Source organism: Pogona vitticeps, chromosome 3 (assembly GCF_051106095.1).
Source record: "Pogona vitticeps strain Pit_001003342236 chromosome 3, PviZW2.1, whole genome shotgun sequence".
In the NCBI taxonomy this organism is placed as follows: Eukaryota; Metazoa; Chordata; class Lepidosauria; order Squamata; family Agamidae; genus Pogona; species Pogona vitticeps.
The window spans coordinates 142,298,521-142,315,573 of record NC_135785.1 but is presented as its reverse complement, the minus strand read 5'-3'; the positions used below and the strand labels follow the sequence as shown (position 1 = coordinate 142,315,573).

Below are 17,053 nucleotides of genomic sequence, written 5' to 3'. Positions count from 1 at the left end.
AAGAGGGAACTGGAAAATTACAGAGCTCGTCTCTGATGAGATAAAACACGAGCCATGTAATAATCTAACGGTTTCTGGAGAGGGGGGGGAAGCATCTCTCTGCTCGCATCCTTATCTTTGCTCCCCCTCTTCCTCCACGTGTGATTTTTTTCTTCCTTCCCCCCTATCTCTCTCTCTTTCGCTCTAGGTTCCTGGTTGGATAATTTAGGTTAATGCCAGCGAGGGAGGCTCGGGCTGCTGCTTCAAAGGGTATTTCAAGTTGCCGGAGCTCCGCCCCTCTCCCTGTACCGTGTGACAACAACAACTCGTCCACGTCCAGAGAGCGAGAGAGGCTGGAGGCGCGGCGGCAGGAGGAGCAGCGGCAGCAGCGGCAGCGCCCGCGCCACAACCACACGGCCATCGCGCCAGCACCTCGTCGGGGGCCAGCCCCGCTCGCTCTCTGCCTCTCCCCCCCTCCCACCCACCACCCCCGCGACCTTTTTGTTGCTTTGCTTCACGCCCTGGCAGGCGAGCATTCCAGCTCCGCAGCCCGCCTTCTTCCTCTTTGAACTAGGTGCTAGAGGAGGTGGGGAGGGAGGGAGGGAGGGGGGGCAGAAGAGAGGGAAGATATCACCAACCAACCAAGCACCCCTCCCCTTCTCTCTCTCTCTTTCTCTCTCTGCTTAGCCCTCGTCAGCGCCACTTTCTAAAGCTTGACTTCTCCTTTCTCGTCAGTCGCTGCCGGGACGCTCGGGCGCTGCTTGGCGCTCAGACTCCCTCCCTCTCCCCCCCATCCCTCCCTCACGCGCACTCCCACTTTTCCCGCGTGTCGGGCCACCCCACCCTCGCCCGGCTCGGCTCTTTAAACCTCGCCACGCGTTGCTCGCTCTCCGGGGCGCGCGAGGGGCCAACTTTTCCCTCCCCTCCCTCTCTCCTCCTCGCGCTTCCTCCTTTTACTCGTCTTTCCAAAAAAGAGAGGACGAGCGCGCGGAAAGGCTCGGTGACCGCCGCCCCCCCCAGTCTCTCTTTCTCCTCTTTTTTTTTGTCCCCCCTTTGCCAAGGGGTGGGTGAAGGGGGGGAGGCCGGACTGCTGGTGCTGCTGCCGCGGCGGCGTCTAATGTGACCATGGCTGTCCCGGCTCCTTTAATCCCTCCGACCCAGCTGGTCCCCACGCAGCCGCCCATCTCCACCTCAGCCGCCTGCACCGCCACCACCAGCACCAGCACCGCGTCGGCCGCTTCGCCGCCGGCCAGCGCGCCCTCCACGGCGGCCTTGGCGGTCGCCGCCTCGGCGGGGACAACCCTCTTCCGTCCCGAGCCCGTCGTCGCAGCGGCAGTCGCGGCGGCCACCGCCACCGCCAGCAACGGAGGCGGGGAGAGCAACTGCAACGCCAGCTTAGGCTCCGGCAGCGCTTCCAACAACGGCGGCGGCGGCAGCAGCAACTCGAGCCTAGGAGGGGGAGGCGGCGCGGGCGGCGGCGGCGGCGGCGGCGGCGGCTCCTCTTCGGTCGTCCCCGGCGCTGGGACCTCGGGCGGCGGGGCCAGCGTGCCGGGCAAGCCGGTGTACTCGACCCCTTCGCCGGTGGAGAACACGCCTCAGAACAACGAGTGCAAGATGGTGGACCTGCGGGGCGCCAAGGTGGCCTCCTTCACGGTGGAGGGCTGCGAGCTGATCTGCCTGCCGCAGGCGTTCGACCTCTTCCTCAAGCACTTGGTGGGCGGCTTGCACACGGTCTACACCAAGCTCAAGCGCTTGGAGATCACGCCCGTCGTCTGCAACGTGGAGCAGGTCCGGATCCTCCGGGGCTTGGGCGCCATCCAGCCGGGCGTCAACCGCTGCAAGCTGATCTCCAGGAAAGATTTCGAGACCCTCTACAACGACTGTACCAACGCAAGGTAAAAACAAAAAAGAAAGAAAAAGAAAAAAGAAAACCACCCTGGAAAAGCGGGGTCGGGAGTAGGGAGGGAGGGAGGATGCGCCCCGCACACGCTTTTGGCAGCTTCTAAACACCCACCAAGTCTCATCTGGTGGATAGCCGCACACGATCCCCGTGTGCGCCTCTAGGCCGATCCCCGCCTTTTCTGCTGAGGTTAAACACGTGCTGCGCGACCCGGTGCGTGTTTAACTGAAAAGTTTAGTGGGACTTTCAGATCGATCTTGCTTCACACTCGGGAGTACATTTGAACTTATTTTATGTGGGCTTATTTCTGCCTTAATGTGTAGACTTGCAGTTCTGCTGCTTTGGAACTGAGCTGAGAGTTGCAGTAAAAACAGCACTGACAAACCTCTGATCTCTCTCTTTGGCCATTTGGAATCCCCTCCCCTCCTCTTTTTCGGAGCCTTGGGAGGGGAGGGGGAGAAGGGGGAGTGCCACATTTTAATGTAGACGTGAAGGCACAGGCCTGGTGTCTGGTTGGTGATCTGAGTATTGCCCAGGGCTCAAGTAAGTGGGTGAAAGTCCCGTCCCTTTTGCTTACATTGACGCAGAAGCAGAGGACTAACCTCGAGCCCAGGGCAGGTGGAAAGAGAGGAATAATGCGCCCTTGTACGGGGCATCGTTCAATCCTAATTCGCAAGTGTTGTAGAAAACAGGCATGCTCCAAATAATGCAGAAACTGGAACCTGGGGGTAAGACATGTGTTCAGTTGAGTTGTTTAAGCCCTGACAGCACTTCTGCACACCATTATCAGGAACTCATCACTAATCTTCTTGGACTGTCCCTAACCATGCTGCTGCTGCTTCTTTTAAATATTTTTGTAGCTTGATTCCCCCCCCCCTTCCTAGAAAAGAATGTAGTGCAACTTAATGAGTTTGGAGAAAGGAGAGAAGGGACATGAGAGTTTTTCCCTTTTCAGGGCAGGTGCAAATAACCTTGCCTATTCTATACGCACTTGCTTGGGACTATGATTATGCACTACTTGTGTGACACTAGAAGGATCCTACTAAGAACTGTAAATAATATAATAATAATATAATCTTACAATTGCAGAGCTGGAAGGGATCCTATAGATCATCTAGTCCAGCCTCTGTCATCAAACTCCCAACCTAGTCCCTATTGATGTCAGTGTTTCATAATACATGTTCCGAGGGTTATAGTGCCAATGTTGGACTCTGATGTGGAGTCAGTAGGAATTAGGGGTCATCTGAACCTATCTCTAAAGGTTAAAAAGTGTCAAATTTTGTTCATGCATTGGTGCCTTTTAACATGAAGAGACTATTCTGATCTTGAGGGTTATCTGGAGAGTCGTCTCACAATTAGGATGGGGATGTTTTAGCTCAAGAAAAGCCATTTAACCCAACATGTGTATTTAGGTGTAGCTTAGTGTGGGAACATTCTCTGGTTGTTTTAAATCACACAAACCAAGCTGATGGCTCCCTGAAATGTCAGAAAGAGAAATGTGATGTTTGTAAAATGATTTTGATTGAAGAGGAAGCTACAGTAGATAAGAACATAGGGTCAAAAGAGAGTCTATGAATACCAGAGTTGATTTAAGTTAGCACAATGATAAAATCATTGATTTAAATCTCCAAGCAAGAGGGTGATACAAATCAGCTTTCTAGGACTCTTACGTTTTATAGTTCTTTATGGTTTATGCATGTTAGTTGGCTACTGTAACAACCCGAGTGTACTAGTTTAGGGTGAAATATGGCACGTATGCCATCTAGGACCACAGTACTGAATCTCTGGATGTGTATAAAACTGGATCTACTTAGAGGAGAGAAAGTATGAAATTATTTATTTTTTCATGGTTCTGTCTTTAAATTACTGTATAAGGAAACTAGGCAAAACTGCTTACTTGAAGACTGAATGCTCACTCCTTTCCAGAAGGAAGTTACTGGGCAGAAGTATTCTCTATGAGATACAAAGCAAATGCCCTTACAGTTCAATTGGCAGTCTAAATAATAATGCTTTTTATAATAGTAATAACATGAGGTTTTTAAAAATCGTATTAATAGTACTTGACTTCTAGATGTTACACTTATTTTCACTCTTGCTTCAGTTTTAAGAAATTGACTTCAGACATTAATATTTTTGTTTCAGTTCAGAGCAGATTTTATTTTAAACTAGTTCATTTACAAGGGGTGCTTGGTATAACTGAATTGAAAACATAGAAAAGTATAGTATGTTGTGCCAGATTGAGTAATCATAGCACAGTGAAACACACAAAGACACTCATAAAACTTCCCAGTTTAATGCCTCTTACTTTGAAACTAAACAGGAAAAAAAGGAACATTGTCCAGGCTTGGTTCCAGCATTTCTGAATAAAAAGGAAAGTGAAAAGTCCTCTTAAGGAAAAACAGGTTGAGATACTAGAATGGAAGAGGGCCTCCTTCTTTTAGTTTAGCCTGCCTCAACAAGTTAGTATAAATCTGTCCTTTAGTTAGCTTATGGATGTATATAAAGGTTAAAAAGAGGAGAATCCATTTTTAGGAAGTGCATGAGAAAGGCCCAAGTAAACAGTTTTTGGCATAGTTCTTTGAACTGTAACTGAACGACACTGTTCGTTTTTCTTTTTATTTTGCTGGTAATACTCTGTGGATTCAGGGGTTGTAGTCTCTTATTTGATTGGGTTTTTTTTTAAGTGAAGGCTCCTGGACCACTGTTAGCAATTGCTTATATGTAGCCTATGCTAAATATTTTGCGAGGTCAGATTACCATAGGAATAGTTTGCTTATTTCGTTCTTTAATTCTTAAGCTTTCATGCCAGGTTGTCCCCAGGACCATATGGAGACAGCCCAGAACTCAACCTGATAGCTCCCTTGTAGTTGAGCCGATAGGGACCATGTAACAAAGAAGCACATCCTTTCTGCCAAGTGGTGGTTAGGTAGCTGAAGGAAACAGAGAGGAGTGGAGATTTGCCTGATTAAGTTGTTCTGTGTTATAGCACCTCTTGTTACAATATGGGTGATGTAAATAAAAGGTTGGGAGGTTATAAGTAGTAACCATATGTTTTTGGGCGTACGGTCTAGGATGTTTAAGTACCACATTGTTTTGTCTACCTCTAACAAGTCAGGTAACCTCCTAGGAAAGGGATCTCGTGAAACTCATCAGTCTACAGAATAGAGAAGCGGATGGGGTTGGGGATTCAAAGGGGGACAGTAAGTGACAAAGGAAGATCTCTCTGTTGTTCCAAGAATAGGTCTTCTTTAGGATTGAAAGTTCAGGTCTGAGTCCATCTAAATTTGGAGGTGGCACAATACTTCTGATTGGAAGAAGTAACAGTAAAAAATGCTTTGCACTAAATAGAAATGTGTTTGGAAACAAGCATTTCTTGAGTGAAGTTCCTGTAATTTTTCAGACAGAAAAAGAGAAAAACTTTAAATGAACTTTGCTGAACTGTTGCTAGGTACACTTCTGCTTCTTTGAAGATTTTTCCCTATCCATGAATAATTTGAGTGCCCTTTACCTTTCCCCCTCCACTGTAAATTTTTAAGACTGTGGCACATGGTGAATTAAACTCTTCCTCTGTTTACCTTGTGTAATGACAGATTATATTTGTTTTATTTCAGTCTCTGGAGTCAGTTGGAATGCAAAACAAGATTTTTTAAAAGGGAAGATAAGAGTTACTATGGAATTCTTTTTGCATCTCATTCACTGAGTTGAGGAGTTGTTGAATCAACCAAATCTTGCAGAGTATTATCTGCAAAATGTTAAATGTTGTAAACAGCATGTTGCTTCATTTGTAAATCTAGCATTTTAGAAAATCTGATACTCCTCAGTATTTAACATAAAAATTATTGAAGATTATAATGTTTTTCATATTTCTCATGGGCAACTATTTGAACTTCCATGGAGCTATGGTACAGTTTTAGAACATGCAGCATATTATGCACGTTTTCTCTGATTTAAGTACCAGTGTGGGAATTTCTTAGCAATACAGGTGTACAAATAATCTTAAAGAAGCAAGTTGCTATCTTAGAGGAGTTCTGACTGCATTTAGCAGGCATGGATTAGTTTTATCTCAAGTTAGAATCTGAAAAGCTGCATTTTCTGTAAACTAAGCGAGTTAGATTTGTTGAAGAATCCTTCTCAACTAATATAAATAAAGCATTTTTAAAAACAAGTTACTGTTATTAGTTTCAAATGAAATTACTTGTCAACATACGGACTTTATTCTTCTCAGATGTTTTTCTTCTCTTGATACATTTTAGTTTACACACACACCTACTTGTATTTGAAAATCAACATTTATTTTGAAAACAAATTGCTTCTCTTATATCTGGGTTACTTATGCAAAATACAGGTTTATGAAATGTTTACGGCTGGTATAAAATGTTGTCTTGAAAAAGTAAATGTCATACTGTTATGTGTACGTTTAAGGAGGTTGACAGCCTAGAACAACATACAGTAGTTTTTTGGTATTGTAGTTGGGAGGAAGATGATGATGCTAACTATTCTGTCAAGGCTAATATTCTGTTTAATCAGATGGTATTTCAAGAAAGCTATTAATTTTTTTGTGATTAATAACGTAATTTTGTTCCACTAATGTTTTAATTCATTAGTCATCAGCTGCTATGAAGTACTTGCAGCAGCATATCTAGATAAAAAGTGACATTTTTTAAAAAATGCAGTCCTGGGTTATAAACAAGAATGATCTGCAACTTTATTTAAAGAACATGGTTGTACTCAAGTGAAGTATCTGTACAGTAATATATTGCTATATTTTACAAAGAATGCAAGATAATTTTTGAGGATTAATATATGCTCATGATTAAAAAAATCAGTTAGCTTTCCACATTCATTTCTGAATGGGAGCATATTTAATGTACAAATCTTGCTATAATACCAACAAAGTACTATGCCCCTTAATTTCTTGTACTTTAGACCTGTATGTCCTTGAGTTCTAGGCACTTTAATAATGATGATGATGATGTGCTGTCAGTTTTGACTTGATGACCCTTTCCAGGGTTTTCTAGGTAGAAACTGCAGAGAAATGCTTACCATATCTTCTGGGTGTGCCCGGGGAATGTGCAACTTGCCCATGACTGCACAGGTTGTCTCTTCTCCTGGGAGGCACAGCAGGGAATTTAACTCCCAACTTCTGGTTCTGCATCCAGATATCTAAACCACTGAGCTATCCAGGCAGCTATAAATGTATATAATTGTTGCATACTCAAAATGGAGGAAAAGAGGTTTCATTAGATCTGTGTCACTGGGGCAACATGGTCAGTTACTGTTTTGTTTTCCATCCATAATAAATTCACCTTTTTCTTTATCAAGCAGGGAGCAACGGTCCATATTCCTGTTGTGGATGGATAAGTAGCAATATAATAGTGGCACAAAATTGCCTCTTTATACGATTTGAAAGACATGTAGGAGGCACGAGATGACCAGCAGCAGAACAAATAGAGGGTAGAGATCCAACAAGCAGACTAGAATTTGGAAAAGGTTGGATGGAGAGATCAGTCTGTGGATCATACATGTGATTTAAACTACTGTAGTTTATAACCTATTCCTTTGTAAACTTTGAAATAAGTGCCACAGCGTTGGTGGGACTTACTCCTTAGAAAGTTGCTTAGAGGATTGTAGTGCTGGTGATACCAATAATCCAAGTACTTCACTTGAGCTTGTAAATCCAAATACGGTACTCTGATTCAATTAGGTTGTGGATTGAGGCTTTCTGTCTTTTTTTAATGTTTAGTGAAACAGTTGCTACAGCTGAGCTGTAGTTTTTTGAATACTAGATTTAGAGCTCCTGTGTTTTGTGAATTACTCTGCAACAAAATCTTCATCTTCAAGATGAAGCTTTTGGATAAGCCCTCATCTGAGTATAAATTTGTCCCCTTATCTTTTGCTGATCTTACAAGATGCTGCCCAATGGGTACGACAAGCAACAGTGAAAAATTGATAAACGTTCTTTATGTAAGAATGAGAACTAATGGTTTTGGAGTACAGCATGTTAAGAGATCATAGAAATATGTTTTTGCAAAGGCAATGTGAAAAGATGCAAAAGACTAAGCATGGAATATGTTTGTATATTATACATGCATGCAGTATGACATGTTACAGTAAAGGTCTCTGCTTTGCTGTACATAAAAACATATTCATTTTTTGTACAAGTAGCATGTTTGGTTTTACATGATTAATAAAATACTGTATACTTTTGTTTCTGCAGCACACAATGAGATCTAACTCAAAAGCTGTATGTGTTCCTAGCTATATGAGAAAGAATGATATTTAGAAAATCAGTATTCAGAGGGTAAGAATAATAACAAAAGCATGTTTATAAAATTCAGATTATGGAAGTAAGCATACTCAAAGTTTTTTAAGTAAGAATACTCATAACCAGGATAGTAGAAACTATATGTTTTCTTCCATTTTGGATGCAGGATGCCATTGAGGAAGTGAATGCAGTTATAAAATTAATTAAACATTTAGAGTTAAGGTCCATACCTGTCTACTCAGAAGTAACCCCTGGTGAATTAAGTGGGGTCTGCTCTCTGGTTATTGAATATAGTAATATTAATTTTAATTTTGACATTTAACCTTCTAGTGGCCTTTTTTCATCTTCCACCTACCTATTAGATTTTTAGTGATTTAAATAGTTTTTCTAGTTCATCACTAGACACTCATGCCTTCAGAATCCCTTCATGACTTATCAGCATGATTTAAGTTTTATGTTTTATAGCTATAGTTTTGTTATCAAAAATAAGTACATAAGTTGTTAATAATGATGCCAACAGCCAATAAATGCCATTGCCCACCTCCTTTATTTACACTTGCTTTGATTTTTTTAAGTGAGTGTAATTATTCAAAACATAAAGAACCAATATATGTAGGGGAATGAGAAACAAAAAAAAGTTCCTTGACAGTTAGTAGTTTGTACATACCTGTTTTTTTTTTTTTTTTTTTTTTGTGGATGACATTATTTTTTCTAAGGCAATACTGTATAGTACCATGTTAGTTTAATGGCACTTAATGACACAGTCTTCATGAATGTATGTCTTTTAGTACTGAATGCACTGATATTCAGATAAAAAAGGGCTCTTATTAGATTGCAGCAAATAAGATGGAACAAATAAATAGATAAAAAATGTGATCTGTTAAAACATCCAGAGAAAGACTAAACTTTGATGGTCTAAAATCAAAATATTAAGTATTATTCATAGTGGAACTTAATTTGGAAAATTCATCATAAATGCTTGATCTTGTTGATTGTGCAGGGAGTTGATGAAGGTGTGGCATGTATTCTGCAACAACTGTTGCTTAAAGTTTCTGTTTTTGAATTTTACTACTGGTCTTGTGTCGTTTGCTATATTTACTACATCATTCTTTTGTGTACTGGGTCTTATTTGCTATATCATTGTAAACTCTACTGATTCATTACCTGAAATGTGGTGTTTATATATCATGCATGATTTGTAACCTGTGACACCAGTGGAGAAATTGAATAATCTAAGCTTTGTTGTTTTGATTGTGGAATTATTTTATAAACTATAGTTACCATTCTAGACTCTCACAGGTATTGTGCTAGATTTTCAGCACATACGCAAGAAGCTTTTCTTTTTGTCATACATATGTTCCTTATGTGGACATATGAACACAGCATAGAAACTGTTTATTCAGTGCAACAGCAAGAAATAACAGGAACTAGACAGTCCAAAATGTCAAACATTCAGCTGTCAGTTTGATGCCACAGGGCTGGTACAAATAGTATCAAATTAGTTATGTCAGTCACTGGTGATTTAAAACCAATACTTTCACCATCTGCTTTGCATTCCAGTCATGGTTTTATAAATATGTTCATGCCTACCTTTTGTGGTGCATATCCTGTGTGGGAACAATGATCTTCCAGCACCCCCCACCCCCAGTTATCTCTAGCTCCTCATATTGAAGTAGGCATATTATGTGGACTGGCAAAACATGAACTGGGGACCAGGTTTTAAGTACATGCTTACATGACAAGTTGCCTGCAAAAAAGCCATATATCCTGAATAGATTACTCTGCAGAGATTTCTTGAGAGACTATTAAAAAGTTTATTTTTCTTCTTTTTTTTACATGATTAAAAGAAATAGATAATAAAGCATGGTTGCATTATTTTAATCTACTGATTTTCATTTGATCAGAAATTTTGCTTCTTTAGATCTGTCCCGTGCACGTTTATGTAGCATTTAGTAAGGACTAATTTTCAAGTAAATTTGTGGAATATTGGTGTCTTATTTTTCTTTTTTAGTTATTGTATCTGATGGTATTTTATCAGGGTCACGGTCTCTTGTAGCTTATGATTAATTGTGCCATAAATAAAGTTTTGTTTTTCACAGTGAAATTTTAGATTATCAACCTGACTCAGTTCAATTAATTTTTTTAAGCCTAAATCTTGCAGTAGCAGTAGCTACTGCTGATACTACTCTTACTATGTAAATTAGAATAGTGCTATAACCTGTTATGAATTTACTGGTGAGTACGGTAAAGAATGAGGTATTTTTCTTGCCAGGCATGGTGAATACTCTAGGTTTAGTCAAGAACCTGATCTCTGCCCCTTATATAAAAAAATCCATTCTGCTCAGTTGGCTTTACAGAAGTGTTGATTTACTGTTCAAAAATTGATTCAGTGGATCAACTCTGTAGTTGTTACAAGCAATAGAATGGTGACCTCGGAGCACCAAATCAAAGGATTCCATATTAAGTCTATTAACAGGAATGTAAGTTCCACTGGAATTTGGGATTTATTTCCAGAATTGTGTGATTTCTCCTCAAAATCTTTGCAAATACTTAATGTTCTGAATTACTGCTTTGCTTTAGCAAAGGCACGCTGCAGTTTGCCTTGGATGCCTTGTAGTTTGCCAAGTCATTTGATAGTTGGTGAAGAGAAAGTCATAGTTTTTGTTCGTTTTATGTGAATGTTCTGATGGTAGAGGTGTTTCACATTAAAATTATTAACTAGACAAGAAGCTGGATATAATTTCCTTCTTTTGCTGTACCGTTCTGTCAAGGTCAGCCTTTTTAAGGGAAGTGAAGTACTAGTGCTTCTGTAACAACATTTGTTTTTGCTTTCTCTCTTTAAATTGTAATTTGGATCAGTCAAACAGAAGGATGTGTGAGAATCTTTGTAAGGTTCTCCCTGATATATTTTAAGGCAAAACGTTATTGTTCAGTTGGAGTATATGTACTTAAAATTGTTAAAAGCAGTATAATAATTTGAAAGGTATAATAAAGCTCTTTAAAAAAATCCTGCTAAACAAGGCTGTAGGACGGAGAAGAAATCACAACAATGTAATACATCTGCCATAGCTGTGATATAAGAACTTGTAGGTATTTTTCAGCACTGGAAGAAATCCTCTGCAGTTGTAGAATGCTCAGAAAACAAAACTTACGGATTGATATATTTGGTTAATTTATAACTGAGAAGGGTTTTTTTAAATATTCTTAGAATAATTTTGTCTATTTGTTGTTGCAGAATTCTATGCTCTATAATTACTTTCCTTAGTTTAGTTATACATTTCAAGTGATCACTAGAGAAGATGGTTATGAGCTGGAACTCAGATATTATTAGAAGACGGGTGGACCACAGCTGCGATACAAGGATATCTGCAAGCGGAATCTGAAGGCCTTAAGAGTGGACCTCAACAGATGGGAAACCCTGACATTGTAGCGTTCAGCCTGGAGGCAGGCGGTGCATCACGGCCTCTCCCAATTCGAAGAGACCCTTGTCCAGCAGGACGAGGCAAAGAGGCAGTCCTGGAAGCAGCAAAATCAGGGAGCTGGACAGGGGACAGATTGTATTTGTCTTAGGTGAGGAAGGGACTGTCACTCTCGAATTGGCCTTCTCAACCACACTAGACGCTGTTCCAAGTCCTCCATAAAGAGCACATTACCATAGTCTCTCGAGACTGAAGGATGCCTAACCATTTGTCTGGTTCACTGTAGTGGTTACAAATTCAGTTTTTCTCTTTCAAGAGATTTATAATACTGTTTAAACATTGGTGTACTTAGAAAAAACAAAGCCTTAGCATCTGCTGATAACTTAGCATCTGTCATTTCCTATGTCACTGGAAAATAATATGGTGGAATACCTCCATACTTTATCAGTTAGGATACCCAGATGATCTGTATGTTTTGTAATCACGAATACACGTAGTAGTGTATCTTTTGGGAATTAAAATCCATTATAATTAAAATTCATTTGCATCAAACAGTGGTTTTACTTTGTACCAATCTCCATGGTGACCCATCTATTGATGAATCCCTCATCTGTTGGTGATCTTGTGCGCACTGTAGAAAGTTGTAGGGAATATAGTCAGCTCAGATCATTGGCTGGACTTACTATGCTTCCTTGTGTGAGTTAATGTCAATTGTCTTATACTAGTTTTGGATCAGGTACAGACTAGTTACTGAGTCATTGTTAAAATTTGCAATGCTCTGCCAATTAACATGCTGTGTTTATGCATGATTCATATACCAGTGACTTTGTTCTTAGGCCATCATATGTCTCATGTAGCTAAAATAACTTTGTTCATGAATAGGTGACTTTTTGCTTTGTTTTAGTCCTCTTGTTTTAATTGATATTTATAGGCTGAAATCTCGTCTGTGTACCTCCTGAAAGGTCATACCATCTCTATTTTATTTCTCAAGGCTAAAGACAGAAAACATTGCCTGTGTCAAAGGGGGTTTATGATAGTGCTTGGAAAAGTTATAGGAAAATAGTATTTCTAAAAGCTCAGGTCAGTGACACTCATGGACTGATCTTACAGAAAATTGAAGGAGAACCTGATTCAGGCCTGTGTTCCAGACTGTTGCTCACATTGATGGTTAAACAGTTCTTACAAAGCTTGTCCAAGAAATGTTGTTAGAGCACCATAACCTGGCAAAGCATTATCAGTTGCAGTGCAAGCAAGAACTTTCTCTCTTTAGCCACAGTTCCCAAACAGATACTTTGCTTTACTAAACACATGGTTTCATAGAGTGAATGTTATTGGTGGTATAAAAAGATGGAACATGAGGAGTAAGTTCTTTCTGGGCTCAGACTATCTTCATTCATGACACTAGTATATGAATAGTCTTGCTCGATCTACTCAAAGGCCTATTTCTTGGAGGAGTATGTTCCTATGGTGGCCAACAAGACCATCCCTACTGAAAGTTTTCATTCTGTCTCCTGTACTGGAAGTAACATATAGAGATTGTAACTGCTAGCCGTACATATCCTTATCTTACTTGAGTGTGTCCAGTCCCCTTTTTAAAAGGACACCGCTACATCTTCTGGTGGCAGATTCCACCAGAAGATGTGCTGTGTTGAGAAGTAGTTCCTTTTGTCCATAAAGTTTCTCCCACTGTTCAGCTTCAGTGAATAAGCTAGGGTTCAGGTATTGTGAGAGAGGAAATAAAAAAATCTCCTTGCTCACTCTTTTGACACTGTACATAACATTATACAATCTTTCCTCTCTCTCTAATTTATTCTTCTTTTATATTAAATTATTACTAATATTACCATCTCTGCTTGTAGAGTAGTTGCCTGTTGGTCATATCAGTTGCCCTTTGTTGCTTATTTTCCATTTCTAATATTGTTTTTCAGGCATTGCAATCAGAACACCACATAACATTCCAGGTTTTGTCACACCGTAGGTGGTATGATATTGACAATTTTGTTTTCATTGCCTTTTATAATTGTGTCTAATGTTTTTACATCTGTTTTCACATTTGTTTATTTTTAATGGGTTGATAAGACCATATTAGCAGTTCAGATTTTTCCACTGGATATGTAACATTAGGACTGATCCATAGCAAAAATTAATTAACTCATACTTTCCCAGAGCCCTCCTAGCTCCATTTTTTATAATTATAATTCTATTGATCACTCTCCAGGCTTTATCTTATAAGTCAGTGTTATATTGACCATTCCTCAGACACAAAGCCTGATTTTAAAGATACATTACAAATTTTGCTTGGAAGATTAGCAATTTCACATTTAACTGCACAATTTTGTATTGTGACTGAATATTTCATTAATTTCTTTTATTGGACCACTGAATGAGGAAATGTTTATACCATGCACATGAGAATTTTTTCAACATTTACGCTGTTTGATGGAATAAGGCAGTATAATTGGGTGGTCCAGCATTCTAGCAAATATGCATACAAATGCTTACTGGAAAATCTTGAAACTTCACTGAATTTCAAGAATGAGTTTCCTACGGAACAGAAAACTTATTCTTGATTTTTTTTGGTGTGGGAGCTAATTGTGATTTGCTCTGATGTCAGAACTGACAGATCATGGCTAATGCCTGACTTCCAGAAACATTATTTGAAACCATACAGTGGTGCCTCACAAGACGAGCACTTCGTTTAACAAAGAAATCGCATAACGAAGTTTTTGCGATTGCAGCGATCGCAAAATGATGTTTCCTATGGTTTTTTTTCCGCTTTGTGATGATCGGTTACCTGCTTCCCTAACTGATTATCGCACAATGAAGATTTTTGCACAGCTGATCGGCGGTTTCAAAATGGCCGCCGGGTAAAAAAAAATGGCCGCCTGCTGTTTTCTGGGACAGATTCCTCGCTGCATGGGCAGCGAAAATGGCCGCGCTATGGAGGATCTTCGCTGGATGGTGAGTTTCAAGCCCATAGGAACACATTAATCGGGTTTTAATGCGTTTCTATGGGCTTTAAAAAATCGCTTTACGATGTTTTCGTTCTACAGTGATTTCGCTGGAACGAATTAACATCGTAATGCGAGGCACCACTGTAATTTGAAAGAGGCTGGTAGATTAAAATTGGTGGCAAGTGCTCACCCGTAGTTTAGCCATTGCAAAAAACTATCATCAATGAAAAGCATACAGAATAAGAGTAGTGATGTTGGAATTTTCCACATGGAACTGTCCAAAGAAAACAATTTTCTAGTGTTAGATTTTTTATTTTTACTTTTTGCAAAAGTAAATATTAAAAAATATCACTGGGTAGAATTTTATTATGATTTTATGACAGTGTAACATAATTGTGAATTGCTGTGATTAAATAAGTTCGTGTAGGCATTTGTTCTTGTGTGTCGATATGCATGGCTTGGTGCAGAACAGCAAGTGCCTTCACTGGCTTCTTAACTTGTGACAGTTTGCCATTGAGGTTGATGCAAATTGTATTTCTCCAGTGGGCATAATGCATAAGGTTCTGGCTACCTTTTCATAAAATTCATTGATAACAATGAATGGATGTCAAAGTTGCCTCAGGCTGAAATTCAGGTAAGTGGTGTAAGTGGTAATACTGTAGAAGAAGTGAAGGTGGAGATGTCCCAATAGCTTAAGTGAAAGAGAGTTAAACTCTACTTGAGGCAGATGAATGGACAGTTTTATCATAATATGCACTGTTCATTATGTGTATTAACATTGCTCAATAATATGTTTTACGTTCCTTCCTTAAATATAAAAATCATAAGAATGAAGTACATATTGTTGTAAAAATGTAAAGATAAAGATTCTAATTAAAAATCTACATAAAGCTTTCCATTTGTTTTAAAATTATATTTAAATCATGTTCAGTAACTTTAATCCACTCCTTGCTCCAAACTCAAATGTTTCTGTTCAGTGTTTCAAGGACATTCTTTCTTTTTTCTTTTTGTCTAGTAAATATAAGCCCAATAAATATAGTAAATCAGAGCATGCTAGAGTCTAGTCAGAGTATTGGAAGACTTCTCTTCCAATTCAGAATTTTCTGAAAAAGCCATACCTGTGAAGAGAAGACACGTTGTCAGCAGGGTGGCTGGTGTTCTCAATTACCAGAACATTTCAGTCTTCTTCATACTATGTTTTTGATCATTACATTTTGGATAAATAATGGACTCAAAAAATGAAATGATTAGGCTGAGCATGTCTGGATGTTTTGAACTTTAGTATGTGTATGAGTGGAAATAAGCGTTCAGATGGATGCAGAGATTTAGTAGTCAGGAATGGAACAGTGCCGACAAAGAGTGACAGAAGTTCCCAATACCCAGCCATCAATCATTGCATTGCTAACTTTAAAGCCAATATGTTTAGATTTGGGATGTATCATAAAAAGTGAAGTGATTTGCTTTAAGCACTTAATCATCAGTTTACTGTGAAAAACAATGCTGTCAAAATTAGATCTTAAGCAAATGAAAAGTGTTTTTAAAATTAATATCATTAGTGTTGTAACAGTAGTTCAGAATGTGTCTGAGGTCAGGTATTTCTAGTGCATCACCATGAATCCTAATAGGGGTCACTATAGACAGCATGTTTCCTTGTTCTGTTACGCTTTAGGGAAGATGGGTAATGGTCAAGCAAGTGCTGAACACTTGTAAATAAGCCAGAGGAATTGGCAAGTGTGTAGCTGTGTCTGGATTGTTACCAGAGTTTTCCTGTTCTGCAGTTGTTCCAGGAATCACATTTCTGTCCTTAGTGCTTTGTGTTCCTTTTCATCCTCCTTGCATCAGGATGGGAGACACAGGGCTAAATCCAAAGTTAGTCTCATCTGCAGTATGCCTATTGAAGTAAGGACTTAATTTAAATAGTAACTGCCAGGTCTTACTCATTTCAGTGGGTATAATGTACTTGAGATGAATATATTGGAGTTAACTGATAAGGAGGGACAAAGTCTAATGCATTTCCCTTTTCTGTTGTCTTCTGCTTGGAAATTAGAGGTGGCTTGTTCCTACGATTTCTCTTCCTACTGCTAACTTCTGCTTGGACGTGAGTATTACTGGCTGCTATGGGGTGGTGGTTGGCAGCAAATGCAGGTATATAGGCATAGTAGGAGGTGATGGCAACTTGTGGCCCTACTCTTTTCCCCTGAAGTAAAAGGTTTGTAGACAACCTGCCTACTCCCATATGAAACTCTCTACTTCTTTGTTGTTTGCATGGCTTGACTTTTGCAATGTGTCTGCAATGAAGAATGGCAGTGTAATAGTCTTTAAATAAATGACAATGATTCAGTTCAGTTACATTGGTGGTACTTTGTTGTGTGTAAGAGTTGCACCATGGCAATTTTTTTTTCTTGAATAGGAAGCATATAGAATTAAACTTATCACTATACATAGTGTGCTACCATGCTTTGAATTGCCCAACAATCCCACGGGACAGAAACTTAATCTGCTTTTATAAAACCCTAGAGTTATATAAATGCTGGTT

At 39.7% G+C, this 17,053-nt stretch overlaps 1 protein-coding gene across 6 annotated transcripts in view; it reads left to right on the top strand.

Moving 5' to 3' along the window:
- Positions 1-296: 296 nt before the first annotated feature.
- Positions 297-17,053, top strand: part of DACH1 (dachshund family transcription factor 1) — a 514,217-nt gene continuing 497,460 nt past the window's right edge. For 2 of the 6 annotated variants that reach the window (XR_013543786.1, XM_072994736.2), the window contains exon 1: positions 297-1,874. Coding sequence is in view for 4 of the 6 variants with exons in the window: in XM_072994736.2 (XP_072850837.2) it covers positions 1,105-1,874 (770 nt within the window). In the remaining 2 variants the exon portion in view is untranslated. The remainder of the gene's footprint in view (positions 1,875-17,053) is intronic. The other 4 variants (XR_013543788.1, XM_078390760.1, XM_078390759.1 and 1 more) reach the window with 3 other exon arrangements.